Source organism: Brassica napus, chromosome A5, assembly GCF_020379485.1.
Source record: "Brassica napus cultivar Da-Ae chromosome A5, Da-Ae, whole genome shotgun sequence".
Classification (NCBI taxonomy): Eukaryota; Viridiplantae; Streptophyta; class Magnoliopsida; order Brassicales; family Brassicaceae; genus Brassica; species Brassica napus.
In genome coordinates this window covers 22669957-22684157 of record NC_063438.1, presented here as the reverse complement: position 1 = coordinate 22684157, position 14201 = coordinate 22669957, and the positions used below count along the sequence as shown (strand labels likewise).

The 14201-nt window shown below is 35.3% G+C and overlaps 3 protein-coding genes and 1 long non-coding RNA gene across 7 annotated transcripts; 3 read left to right on the top strand and 1 right to left on the bottom strand.

Moving 5' to 3' along the window:
* Window positions 1–385: 385 nt before the first annotated feature.
* LOC125609024 (glycine-rich cell wall structural protein 1.0-like) lies at window positions 386–1605 on the top strand. Its single transcript, XM_048779723.1, has one exon. It carries the CDS (start codon window positions 841–843, stop codon window positions 1372–1374), a length of 534 nt encoding a protein of 177 aa, XP_048635680.1. The 5' UTR covers window positions 386–840; the 3' UTR covers window positions 1375–1605.
* Window positions 1606–3363: 1758 nt separating this feature from the next.
* Window positions 3364–5689, top strand: LOC111213501. 4 transcript variants are annotated; one of them, XM_022715264.2, is made up of 4 exons: window positions 3364–3750; window positions 4369–5036; window positions 5123–5276; window positions 5377–5689. In XM_022715264.2, the coding sequence occupies exons 2-4, from the start codon at window positions 4586–4588 to the stop codon at window positions 5435–5437; spliced, it is 666 nt and encodes a 221-aa protein (XP_022570985.2). In that variant the 5' UTR covers window positions 3364–3750; window positions 4369–4585; the 3' UTR covers window positions 5438–5689. The 4 variants fall into 4 exon arrangements, with proteins under 4 accessions (XP_022570985.2, XP_022570984.2, XP_022570986.2 ...); XM_022715263.2 differs by having other exon boundaries at window positions 3538–3750; window positions 4360–5036; XM_022715265.2 differs by lacking the exon at window positions 3364–3750 and adding an exon at window positions 4007–4269.
* Window positions 5690–6167: 478 nt separating this feature from the next.
* LOC111213502 (cell wall / vacuolar inhibitor of fructosidase 1-like) lies at window positions 6168–7006 on the bottom strand. Its single transcript, XM_048779722.1, has one exon. The coding sequence runs from the start codon at window positions 6827–6829 to the stop codon at window positions 6278–6280; it is 552 nt and encodes a 183-aa protein (XP_048635679.1). The 5' UTR covers window positions 6830–7006; the 3' UTR covers window positions 6168–6277.
* Window positions 7007–10464: 3458 nt separating this feature from the next.
* Window positions 10465–13939, top strand: LOC106345330. Its single transcript, XR_001270282.3, has 2 exons — window positions 10465–12911; window positions 13516–13939. It is a non-coding gene; the product is annotated as an uncharacterized LOC106345330 (long non-coding RNA).
* Window positions 13940–14201: the final 262 nt, after the last annotated feature.

The window sequence follows — 14201 nt, the reverse complement described above, 5'->3', positions numbered from 1 at the left end:
TAAAATTATTTTGTTACGTTGTACTAATGAATCAAACCCTTCCCATTGGGACAATGGAGCAATGAAGGATGGGCTCTAACACAAATATATTCTTGTTAGGCCTGAATTTAGTAAAAAGGGATATTGGTCCTGTAAGACAGTAACCAATAGACCCAATAACAATGCAGTCAAGTTTGGACCTTCTACACGCGTCTCGGTTTATAAAAAGAAGTCTTGACAAAAAAAAAAGTTCGAGTACCCAACTACAACTTCGGATGAAAAGGTTAGAGCCTTAGAGGCCACGTACCATGTCCTTGAATAAGTACCCACAATAAGAGCACTTAACAATATTTTAAAATAAATATGAACTTTTACAAATATGACTTTGGCATCACTATTTATGGAAATGTTGGTTGATGAATGGTGTGCTACGCGAAACGTCTAAACGTGTCAGTTAAGCATATAACTTTCTACTAACAATTTAGAGAGATGAGCCATGCGGACGAAGACACATGTACCAATACTAGTAATTTAAAATATGAGATTGGGATGATATTGGAGGAGTGGCGATGGCAGTATCATCACCAAAAAGAGCACTAAGAAGTTGCCGCCCCACTTTGTTCACTATTGTTCACACACATCGGTCAAAGGAAGCTACTAGAACTTACGTGACTCTTACGTTTCCATTACGCTCAGTTCCTTATAAATACATACAAATGCCAACATTCTCTCCATATACACCATCAAGTGATACAACCTCACAATTAAACGGCTTCTCTAGCTATCTTCATTTATTCTTAAACTTTCACAAAGAAGAATCGTTCTATCATTGACTGATTAGTTTGGTTCGTAGAGGAAGCGATGAAAATGGGAAGCCTCAAGTTCTTGGGAGGTGCTTTCTTGTTCTTGGTTATTTTTGACATATGTTTAGCAGCTAGATCACCAAGAGGTCTCGGTAGAGGCGCTGGTTCAGGTTCTGGTTATGGTTCGGGATCCGGGGGAGGCAATGGTGGAGGAGGAGGTGGCGGCGGTGGTGGTGGTGGTGGTGGTGGTGGAGGAGGAGGAGAAGGATCAGGTTCAGGGAGTGGCTACGGTTCAGGGTATGGGTCCGGTAGTGGTTACGGGTCTGGAGGAGGAAACGGTGGTGGTGGGGGTGGAGGAGGCGGCAGAGGTGGTGGCGGTGGAGGAGGTAACGGAGGTTCCGGATACGGGTCAGGTTATGGAAGCGGCTCTGGATATGGGAGTGGTGGTGGTAGAGGCGGAGGAGGTGGCGGTGGAGGAGGAGGCGGTGGTGGTGGTGGTAGCCGTGGAAATGGATCAGGCTATGGAAGCGGATACGGTGAAGGATATGGGAGCGGATACGGCGGAGGTGATAATTACGGGGACTCGCCCTAGATGCATTGTTATTGAGACATAAGCTTATTTTTACATGATAATAATGAGGTGACAGATTCTTTATCGTCACATAGACATGCTTATATATTATGTTGAGTATTCTTTCGTTATTGAAGAGAGAGATTATATAGTTTCCATTGTCAATAAAACATGCATATTTCCATGCACTATATATACAATTCTTACGAGATGTATACATCAGTTTCTACTAAATACTTTGGAATTTGGATACATCGATAACTTTTGGATACAGAAATTAGTTTGGTTCCCGCAAAAAATAACAGCACAACCCCTTAATCCAATTTTTTTTTTTTAAAAAGAGGTCAAAATAAGTAAATCTGGACTTTAATTGCTGTTTTAACGTAAAAGGGCTTCGCCCCAATACATTATAGGCCCGAAACTTCCAAGGATTTGCCGGTGTGCAGCGCGGCAGACAGAATTTGACTGGTCTAGTCCTCGTCACAAAGGGCCTCCCCACGTGTTTCTTTCCATAGTTTTCCCCCACAATAATAAAATTTATAAACAACAATCCTCTTTGTCCAAAAAAAAAAAAAAAAAAAAAACAATCCTCTTTATGGGAAATATAATTTATAAACAACAATCCTCGTTATGGATAATTTATACAGATTTTAATATTTAATTGGGGAAGCTCAAAAATTATTAGAGACTGATGTAACATAGTATATTTTTTAAAAATGTTCATGATGTGTAGCTAAACTGATCCGCTGAAGAGAAAAAGGGTAATAAATATACATATTTTTATCTTCTAATTTTGGAGGAATAATAAACGTGGTAACAGACTGTAAGGTGTGTATGGTGTAACAAGTCGGTTTCATGGGGCCACAGTATTATTTCGGAAATGGACCGATTAAATTTAATGTTTGGATGTGAAGAGCTCCCTACCAATCAGACACCTCCATGCCTTATGATTTCTCTGGAATTATTGATTTCATTGGGGATAAAAGAAACTGGAGCTTCCTATATTTCACTATTTGTTACTGAATCTCCATAGTGCCGATTTTGTAACATTTATAATGGAGTAGAATAGCAAGAAAAAAAAAACACATCACATAAAACCCTAATACAACATACTATTGTAATGCGAAATGCTGACCAACTAAGTAAAAATTAATTAGATGAGAAGAATAAAGTGTAACAAAACGAGCTTGTTGACAAATTTGAGGCGATGAGACAAAGGAAATGTTCATCGTAATCAGATTTCAGGGGTAGTCGAAAGGTTTTTATTAGTTACGGGACTTTGGTATCTTCGACCCATACTAAAATAGAATCAAAATCACACTATTTTAATGTAATTTAACACTAATTTTTTTTCTAACCACAACACTAAACTTTACACTAAAAGCTATTTTATATTAATATATATATTATAATTTTATTTGTCATTTATTTAATTATGTATTTTATTAATAAAATAGGTGAATAGTATTTAGTTAAATGAATAGTATTTTAGTGTGGTGAATAGTGTCATACCAAATTTGGTGTAAAATTATAATGTTACACTAAAATGGTGTGATTTTTAATATCGAATTAGAAAAGGTTTTAGTGTAAAAATCGCAACAAAATAGAATTTTAGCGTTGGATTGGAGATGGCTTTAAACCGATATTTCATTAACAGCGAGGGAAGTTGAGAGAGCGGTTCTCGTTGGAATTTGTAAGTTTCAGATATTTGTAAACCGGATCAGACAGATTTATAGTAAATCAAATTGGGGCCAAATTTATTCAATGTGATATAACATGTCGTCATATTTGTCTTTCTCTACCTGATTCTGTAATTTTTTTGTAAATTCATACAAAAATTACAAAATTGAGTTTTGTATTTATGAAAAAACCAAAATTAGCGAACGAACAAATAATTGTACAAAGGGCTACAGTATATTTCAACGGATGCAAACGCATAGGATATAAAGGGAATCTAAGTGGAATAAAATAATATGTTGGCCCATATATATGCGTCGGTGACGTGAAGCTCCCTGCTAGAGAAAAGCTCAGATGCGCAATCTCAGCCTATATTTAGAACATAAACACATGTCCAAACACAATACACTCTATTACTAATTCAAAATCTGCTGTCTTTTATTATTATTTTTAAAATAACCAAATTAATTAAATTATTTCGTTGTCAAAATCCAGAATATTTCAGAACAAAATACCTACTACATATTTGATCTCTCCTGAAAGAAAAATAAAAGCTGGAAACTTGGACGAATGTGTACAAATCAATCTTCCTTTTTTCTTTGTCCTGAATTAGTTTTTGGAATGGGTCCGAACTCGGACAAGTAACCCGCCATTTTCTCCTCGGTCTCTCTGCTCATCTCTTCAGTATCGGATCTGGGTCTCCTTCTCTTTCGTTTCAAGGTACAACAACACAAATTTCAAATATTTTTCTATTTTATTCACTCCAGTTTCGTTCATATATTTCAAGTTTTTTTGTAAGGTCTTTTACTGTTTCTAGTTAGACTCAGTTCTTCATCCATCATTCAAATACTCATCATCACTGATCAGTAATTTCGATTTAATTTTCCGGGTTCGTATTCAATTCCATTAAAATATTTTTATTCATTTTTATTTATTTTTCATTAATTTTTATGTTTTTCTCCCCAAGTCACGGCATTGGAATAAAGCAAAAACACCAGCTGTTCCTTGCTTCATGCTCGAGATTAAGCAAAAAATATATATACTATATTTTCCTTTTTAATCATAAAGCAATTAGTTTCGAATCAATGCACTATAAATATTACCTACTTTTGACAGTAGTGTCTGAATAAAAACATCAACAAAACTTCAAACTCCTTTCATCCGCTTTTAATCCTCTAATCAAGTTTTTACTTTTGTTTTTTCAACTTTATTTATCAATACCACGTGATTGTTGATTCGGTACTTATCCATATTCTACACTATGCTTAAATACAAGCATTAAAAGTATTTTCTTTATCGATTGATGAAAAATTAAAGTTTGTGATTTAGTTTTTGCAGATTTATTTCGAGGAGACGTGACGTTAGCTGTAATTCATTCTTTACTTGCTTTGGCTATTAAAGGCGGCACTAGCGTGAATTAAAAAGAAAAGAAACCCTATAGAGACACATTTGGTTGTGTGTGTTCATTCCTCTCTACTGGAGACAGATCTTGATTACAGATTCAAGACCTAAGAGATCTAGGTTCTGTTCTTGAGTGAATAAATCTAGTGAGATCATGGGAATGAGTCTCGATTTCGATGTTGATCTTGAGAAAGGAATCTTAGATTGCCAAAATGTTTATACAAAATCGCCGGAGAAGCCATTGATACCGATGTGTCCAGATAGCAAACCGGTAGAAACCGGTTTGTTAGAGAACGATGCAAGTCCGGTTCAATGTGCGGTCAGCAAACCGGAATGGGGGAGGAGCGAACGGAAGGAGAAACGCAAGAAATCAGCGTCGAAACCTCCTAGGCCGCCGCGTGGACCGTCGCTAGACGCAGCGGATGAGAAACTGATAAGGGAGATCGCTGAGCTGGCGATGCTGAAACGCGCGAGGGTGGAACGTATGAGAGCTTTGAAGAAATCGAGAGAGGCCAAAGCTGCGTCTGCGTCTTCGGCTTCTTCTCTCGGCAATGTATTCGCCACTATTCTCACCGCTATCTTCTTCTTCGTCCTTGTTTTCCAAGGTGTAATTTATTTTCAAATTCTTGCGTTTGCGTTTTGTATTGTTATTTTCGATTAATCTTATGTGTGTGTTTTCCAAAATATTCAGGGTTCTCGCCGAGAGCAGCCGCTAGCTCCGGGGAATCTCCCTTTGTTGGAAAAGCCGGTGGTGGTTTTGTACCGGTTCAATATGCGGGAAACCCATCTGCGAGCGAACCGGGTGTAGGTTATGGCGGTCCGGTTAAAGCACAGAGAATCCCCAAGTATGTTGTTTTGTCTCTGTATGGTTAAAGAAGAGCAACGCTGTTTTAGTTTCTCTAAAATGATCTCTAATCCTGTTTTTTTCTTCTCCTGTACTTGCAGTTTACTAAAACCAGTTTCTGGATTAGAGAATGAACAAAAGATGAATAGAGTTTCACAGTGAAATGTACACCAACGGTCTGGAGTTAGGAGATGGGGACAACTCCATACTTGTTGATCAAACCATATATCGGTTTAGGTTGTCGGTGAACCATGTATGAATACCGATAATTTTTTGTGCCAAAATCAGCTGCTTTCTCGGCGGCAATGAAACAATAACTATCCGATGTGGGTAAGAGTAGTTTTGTAGTAATGTTTTCCGTGTAACAAAATAAGAGAAAGTTACAAATAAAGTAAATTGAGTGTTATACTTTTATCTGCATTGTGTTATCACTGGTCACGGTACTATAGAGAATACAATACAAACATGAATCATCATTTTAAAAGAGCGCTAAGTAGGATCATTCTTTTTTTTTTGAAATCAAAACGCAAGAAAATATGTTAATCAACATTATTGGGAATTTTATTGGTATAGTTATTTTATATATGAAATCACATGTTAGCGATGCTTGCAGTTGAAATTTGAAATCAACTATTTTTAAAATAACAAGTATATTTGGAAACAGAATCCATGTGGCTGTAAATAAATAACAAGTATATTTGGAAACAGAATCCATGTGGCTGTAATCTAAACACTCCACTGAGCTTTAGACTTCCACTTTTAATGCTGCCTAAAATTAACTGAACATGTGATTTCACGTGTCTGTGTGTATTTCAGATGTCTATTATTTCTGTTATGTTGCTGTCTTCGGATGCTTCATGGGCCAATGTCTAAAGCCCATTAACTCCTAATATGTTACTTATATTAATTTTGCCAGTTGGTAAACAGAAATTTTGTTCGTATCAATAATCACAAATATGTAATATATAATTATTATCTGCAACAGAAACAGAGATTCTTGTCTTAACGACCCTTCATTAAAGACTTAATCACAGAAATAGCCACGTCACAAAGATTCTTAACCTGCTTGTTTCTAGCCGTAAGAGCCACCGAACTTTCATCGTCAGCACCGGCACTGTTGATCCACTTCTGACAAGTATCAGTCTGTTTCTCAGCGTCTCCGAGCACATACGTCGCGAACCCGAACTCTCCTCGCCGCATTGCCTCGATCGCCTGAGGAATGTTGAACTTGACCACCGGCCGGTACAGCTCAGCGCACTGAGCTAGTGCTCGCTCCGCCGCAGGATCGTGAGAGTGTCTGATCAGTGATTGGATATAGCCTAACGTATCGGTCATGTTACCAAGAACAACGGAAGCCATGGCCGATGCTAGAGACTTGGGGTCGGAAGGTGAGGGAGTGAGAGGGCGGAGAGAGGCTTCGCAGAGGTCGATGAAGGGCGTCACTCTGCAGATTTTGTCGATAAGGTCGTCGGAGGATTGAGCTAGCAATGGTAGGAGCAGGAGGAGAAAGAGGGAGAGAGATGGCGGTGACGCGACGGCGGAGGATCTTTTCATCGTCGGAGAGAGTGTGATTTCGAGAGAGTGAGAAAGAAATTAATGTGTAGTAAATGAAGTGAACTTGTGTGTTGTAAGTGCTACTCGCTAGTCGCTAGCTCTGTTTCTACACACATATATAAATGTTAAAAGGTTACAAATTAGTATTTATGTGTTTTTTTTCTTTTAGACAAACATACAGATGCTTTATTATACGTGTCGTTGTTGACAAAAAAAAAACGTGTCGTCACATATGAGTTTCGTTAAATAGATAAATGAACATTTTATAATTATTACGTTTACATAGTTCTTAAGATTCCACCCGTGACGAAGCTTCGTAATCAACTTCTTTTGATTTGGGGTCTGATAGAAATGTCATACTATAATATAAGCAGCCCTGCGTTGTTTAGTGATCACTACCTAATTGTCTAATACGTAAACATGGATCTGTATCTGCTCTTTAGTTTATGTTTGTAAACACTTTAGCTTTTCTGGTTACATGTGGTTGTTGGCACAAAAACAAGAGAAAAGTAGAAGTATTGGTGAATAGGTCCCTATATGAGTCGGTCCGTATGCGACAAATATACCCGACGTCGACCGAATAATTTCAATATATACGTTCATCTAACTAATTTTAAATATATATATATATATATATATATATATTTCGTACTTTCAAAAAACAATTTTTATTCGTGCTTCATAGTACGAAAAAATATATATTTAAAACTAGCTACATGAATGTATATCGAAAAAGTTGCTCAGAAAGAAAGAACCGGTAATACTACCTGCTTTACGAGGATCTACGACTAACTGCATCATCTGAGCTGTATTATAAAAATCCACGTATGACTGGATTTACTTGCACAATGTTAAAAATCACTTAAGTGTAGAAGCATTTAAACCTTAACCATTAGGCTACATTGTTTCCACGAGAAAGAAAAAAAATGTATATTGAAATAATTCGGTGTGGCGCTGTCATCTCTCGTCAGTCGATAACTGGCTCGTGAATGTTGGTATATCCCGTGATTCTATTCTAGAAACTTCGTGCCCATTTTTGCCCGTGTTCGACAAACCCGCTCAATCAGTTTAGTAGAAATGAAGTTACGCCCTCTATTTAACTTAATATTGGGCCTCACATTCGGCCTATTTTATCTAGTGTTTAAACTTGAAATAAAAGGGGTTTAAAGAAGAAGAAGTTACTCCTTTCCTCATCCAAGTCACTCTGAAGCTGAAGATCAAGAAACTCATATAGCTCCTCTGTTTCAAACAATTCAAAAGACCAAATCATTAAAAGGTAACACAATCACCAACATGCAGCAAATAGTTAAAAAAAACAATAAATTTCACTTACTTTCTTCAGCATCATCGAAATCAGGAAGAAGATCACTGCTCTCATCAATCTTCTTCTGCACATAAATAAACAATTAACACAACTTCAACATCAATATTGGACCAGAAATGAGCAACTGAGAGAAGATATTAACAAAAGTATAACCTCTTTGAGAAGGATGGATTCAGGAAATGGACCGGTAGCTTCGTCAAGTCTAGTGGAGAAGCTATGGTTGTCATCTCTCTTGTTCTTCTTCTTTGCGGCGGCTATCAAAGGAAGAGGATCCTCTGCGGCCGAGAATAGGATTCAAACACACGTGTGGCGGTTGATGAACAAATCTCGGCCATATAAACTGGATATAAGAGACACTAGAGACCAAAAAGCGTGTAGGAGTGACTCCACCGGAGAAAGTACGACGGAGGAAAAACTGGTTTAGCGGAAGAGCAAGGAATTATGGGTTTAGATAAAAAAAATTATTGTGAAATATTTCACTTTTGAACTTTATTGTTTTCTATCATTGCCTAAACCGTCCTATCTAGTTTCATACTTTCAAACTAGTGTTTTTATTCAAATTTTTCAAGGACATTTCCCCCCGCTGCACGTCATTGGACTCATCAAACAAATAGTGCTCGACAAAAACACTAAATCTCAAGCTATTGGAAGTTGTAAAGTGTGCAGTATTCTGGTTAGTGAGTTAATGATTATCAATTGAGCGAACAGTTAGTACACAATAACCATATCCAACCTAACCCATTCCAAAATATGGATTAAGCATTAGTATGACATATTTGTTATGTTTAAAATATGTCTAAGGTTGGAACTAATTAGTCTAATTTGTAATCAAACAAAACAGAAGAAGAAAACATCTATATAAAGGAATAACATTAGAGTCTACAATTTTTTAAAAGAAAATTTTGAAATTGATCTACCGGCAAAACTAAGGGTGGGCATAATAACCGATACCCGAATCCGAACCCGAACCCAACCCGAAGTAAGTGATTCGGTTCAAGTTCGGTTAGTGCCAAATACCCGATCGGTTTTCATCCTATCCCTTTCGGTTATTACCCGATACCCGAACCTACCCGAACATAACCGAACTTAACCAAAACCTTACCATTTATGATTTATTCCCTTTCCCAAAATTGTGTCGTGCAATATACCCAAGCATCATACAAATTGTTTAGTGTTCCCGAAAATTATGTTTCCTAGATTCTTCTTAAGTAACTAAGATTTAATCTCATAAATTAACAAACTAGAAACCTTAAATACTCATTTTTTTTTCTTACTCGGTGACGTCGAATAAAAGTAATTGTCTCGCTTTTTTTCAGTTTCTTTCTTTTGTTTTGATTTTGCGTGTATGATGATTAGAAGTTTGATTCTGTTTGTATGATGCGTAAAAGTTCGTCGATTTTGTTTGACGTTTGGTTGTAAAGTTTATTACAAGTAGAGGAATGAAATGTGGTTTACTTGTTTGTGTTCAGTAGATGTTTGGTTTGATTTACTTGTTTGTGCTCATGTTTGTATAATGTTTCAGGAATGGTTTCAATACAGGTGAAAATATGTTTTTCAAAAAAAAAATTGTTTGAAGTTCGGATATATCCGAAAATATTCGAACCCGAAGTGAAAAAACCCGAACCCGACCCGAAATGTCAAAATATCCAAATAGGTTCTATACTCTTATATCGAAATACCCGAATATCCGAAATACCCGATCCGAACCCGAACGCCCACCCTAGGCAAAACAATGGCCCGAAATGTGCCAGACTGCCAGCTATGCTAACATAAACTGAAACTTTAGATATCAAATGTTACTTTATTATGGGCTGCTAATGGGCTAATTATAGGCCAACCATGTTACTTCAAATACGTAAAGCTTAGTAAATGGACGGCTGAAAATAAGGGCGTTTTATAAGACTCGTTAATCACTTAATTGTTTATACGGTTTAACAACAAAATCTGACATATATCAAACCACTAAGAGCGTGATTAACATATAACAACCACTAAGGGCATGACTGGTTCAAACGCAGCGGTTGCGGGAGTTTGTGAATGCGGGCAGTTGCGGTTTCTAGCGGTTTTAAGAGATTTGTACGACTGGTACTGCGGTTAAAAATTGGTGCGCTTACGGGTGACTTATAACTGGTTAACTACCAAATACGGTAACAGTCAAATAATAAATTAACAATATTTACATTTAATATAATTATAAAAATATCAAAAATCATAAAATTATAATAAATATAAATTTATATTTAGAAAGTTATAATTTTAATTTTTGAAAATTTATTGAAATTGTTTTTATTATAAAATATTATAATATTAATTAAAATATAATAGATATATTTTAATATTTTCATAATTTCAATTCTAAATTTTTTATTAAATATTTTTACTTTTGTATATATATTGTTTAAAAAAAAAGAAAAAAAATTTACCCTCCCGCAACCGTCCACAACCGCAAATGCTAGCTGAAGCCAGCTTTTGAATTTATGAGATTCAGAGCGGTTTGAAGCGGTTTAGAGCGATTTGAGTGATTGTTGCAAACCACCGACAACCGCTACCAACCGCAAAAGCTGCGTTTGCGGGTGGTAGCGAGAAAACCAGTCGCCCCCTAAGACTCGTTAATCACTTAATTGTTTATACAGTTTAAAAACAAAATCTGACATATAACAAGATCTGACATATATTAAAAGAAATTAATATTTTTCATTTTATATGTTACTATATATATATATATATATTAGAAATATATTCATTAAAAATAAATATATTGTAAATATATTATACTAATTTTTATAATAATTTTAAATAGCATAATCATACTGCTCTACCAATCATCTTATTAAACAGTTTAGCAAAAGCATACATATCTCATGCAACATACTGCTTCTTTAGCATACTGCTACTGCTAATGCTAACGGTCTACCAATCAAGGCCTTAGTCGAAGTTCGTAATTCATGATTTGACATTTTTTTGGTTAAGAGACGGCTCTTATATCTATATTTAAGAGACAATTCCTAACTTTTCTTAATTTAAATATAAGAAAAACTAAGAACCGTCTGTTATTCAAAACTAAAAATTCCAATTAAGAGACTGAGGTTAATCATGGTCTAATTCTAATAATTATTTACTTAAAAATGATGAATATTTAGAGCAGTTCTTTGGAAAATTCTATTAAACTTTTATTTTCCTTACTTTTGCATGCTACACATACTTGCATTACAGCTTTTCACTACCAGATCAACTAAAGTATTGTTATGTTATGGGGCCAAAACTAAAACTAACAAAAATGTTGGGCATAAAACGGAAGATCTCTGGAGCATGGTACCAAAGAGAAGTGAACGGACTGATTGATATGGGCAAGAAAACAAACGAAACAAAAAAAATCATAGTATCATTCTTACTTGTAAGAGCCTTGTCGTAGTTTTCTGTTTACAAAAAAAATGTTTTTGAAGATATCAACTGAAATGTATTATACTGAAGACTTGTTAAGAGTGAATACGTATATACAAATAGTAGTACTACCGTTCACACATTAAACGAAATATTAATTTGACTTAGGAACCCAGGTCTGTCAATGGATTCTTTTTCGCGTCATCAGTTTGATTATAAAACAGTATAGTATTAGACTACTAGTTTAGTACGTTACTAGTTTATAGCATTATTTTGACCATTTATGCCTTAGGAGACTGTGATTTTCCCGCACGCCCACAAAGTTTCTATTCCCCACAAATCTTAAGACTTTTGATTACTTCACTTTTAAATAACTTTTTTTCTTGAACCATTTTATATAGCATTTTTTGTGGAACAACCATTTTATATTAGCTAAAAACGAATTCGATCACTTTTAATTATATTTCAATCAATGTTACTTCGCCTACTTCATTTTTCAGAGGACGGAAACTCATTTGAATAGAGAATAACAATATATTCAAAACACAAGAGATGAATAAACTTCATAAGAAGTTAGAAAAAATAATTTTAGGAAATTGCAGACTTGAGAAATAGGAACAACACATGGACATCATCGTTTCTGAAGAATGTTATTATATAGAGTATGAATTTTTGTATATAAACATGATATATTTTGAAATTTGAAGTCTAAAGTTTTGTCCCTAGAATTGAGGAATTCCATTTACCAAGATTCTCTTAATTTGCTCAATCTCAGTCTCTTCACCAATTAGCGAATAATTATGTTTAGCTAGTAAGCCTAGTCCAGCTAGGTTGAGTTATGAAGTAAAAAATGTTACAATAAATAACGTGGGATATACGTTATATGAAACATATATACATTTTAACAGGAGGAAACCAATGAAAAGAACTGTTGACAAAGAAAGCAAAGGTGAAAATGAAACACAGTTTCGAGTTTTTATTTGACCTGTTGACTTTTATTTCACTTATTAGGAGGACCAACGAAACTGCTAACTCAGAGAAGAGGACCACCTTCCGGGCAGAACGGTCACGTGTTCGGGCAGGTTGGTTAATGAATATCGTAACGATGACGTCATCAAGCTCACCTAAATAGTAGCTCTTTCGGCATTGACGACGCCACAATCCCTTGCAAAGGTCCAATTGGGCCCCGGCCCACGAAGGTTATTATTTATTTATTTCTCTCTTTGCCTTATAATCACTCCTCACTTGATTCCTTCTCCATCATATATCTCACCGTTTATCAAGACTCTCTCTCTCTCTCTCTCTCTCTCTCTCTCTAAATGGAACAGAGAGAAGAGCTCTCATGGATGAAAGAAGCGAAACAGGAGTTTCTCCAAGGTGATTTGCATATCATGTATTGAAATATATTTGTATATGTATTTTTGATGTATGTAATGTGAAGAGTTAGGGTTTCATCAGTTAGAAGTCCTGGTTTTTCATTGTTGATATCTGAATGATATAGAACAGAACAAATGTTTTTCAGTACTGAATTATATGCATATACATATATGCATATACATATATATATATATATATATATATATATATATATATATATATTTATGTAGTGTAGGTGTGCATATATTTATCCACACGATCGACCACACACTTTGGCGACTTTCGATTTACGAAGATGAGTGTTCTGAGTTATTGCACTTGTTTGTTTGCATATATGTATCAGAAGTATTAAAATGCTCAACCTAACACATGCTATATAAGCATGCATGTGTATATATAGAGTCGATGTAAATATATATATTTCCATAGACTATAGCTTTATTATCCTGTACTTGTGTATGTTTTTGGGATAGATATAAATGGTTTGAACTTTTAAAGCTAAGTAGTGTAGAGTAATAATCAAAAACAATATGGATCTGATCCACTTATATATACACGTATATTTGTTAAGACAAAGAGTAATAAGTTCTTCTTGTGTGTGCAGGCAGTAGCGTGAACATAAACCTCATGATGCATAGAGATTATTGGGTCCGTTGTGCTGAAACATTAAGTTTCTTTTCGGAACTCCAATTACATTGATAATCTGGTGTTATCCCAACTTGAGCTCATTGTCAATTTTTTTTTTCTTTTTTTAAACTTCTTTCTTCCACTGAATGATTTTTATTTTCTTGACCTTGTAAGGCCTTTTCTTGACCTTGTAAGACCCCATCCCTTTCTAAGTGTCTCCTTCTTCTATCATTTTACAGATTTTCTTTTATCTCTTTTTGGTGTAAGATATGTATGTATATCTACCCCTAGTTTGTCTGAGTCATCTTCTCCTACCTTGTCTATCCCTCCTGAGCTAGTCCTTGTATCTTTTTGTTAGTCCATTGATATAAATTTCAAAAAAAAAGAACTTAGTTTTAACATTTGTTTGTGTTGGTTGTGTTGTTGTTATAAAAGTTAAAGGAGGTAAAAAAAAAGTCTCACTATCAAGGGGACTGGCAAAAGGTAATGAATAAGGAAACGGGCAAAAAGAATTATGCCTTTACTCCCTATCTTTAAAGCTTTGGACAGGAATTTACTTTTGTTTTATGTGTTGTGTTTGTTTGGGTCTTCCTGACCCCAAAGCCAAACCAGAGAACACTCTTATTAATTATTCCCTCAGAACCATTTATTGTCTCTTTCTCT

What these genes read in the sequence shown, in the direction of transcription:
- LOC111213502 (XM_048779722.1), bottom strand. Translation starts at nt 6,829, where the DNA reads ATGAAAAGATCCTCCGCCGTCGCGTCACCGCCATCTCTCTCCCTCTTT.
- LOC111213501 (XM_022715264.2), top strand. Translation starts at nt 4,586, where the DNA reads ATGGGAATGAGTCTCGATTTCGATGTTGATCTTGAGAAAGGAATCTTA. An exon ending in CTTCGTCCTTGTTTTCCAAG is followed by an intron (nt 5,037 to 5,122) that starts GTGTAATTTATT and finishes CAAAATATTCAG; the next exon opens with GGTTCTCGCCGAGAGCAGCC. An exon ending in AAAGCACAGAGAATCCCCAA is followed by an intron (nt 5,277 to 5,376) that starts GTATGTTGTTTT and finishes CTGTACTTGCAG; the next exon opens with TTTACTAAAACCAGTTTCTG.
- LOC125609024 (XM_048779723.1), top strand. Translation starts at nt 841, where the DNA reads ATGAAAATGGGAAGCCTCAAGTTCTTGGGAGGTGCTTTCTTGTTCTTG.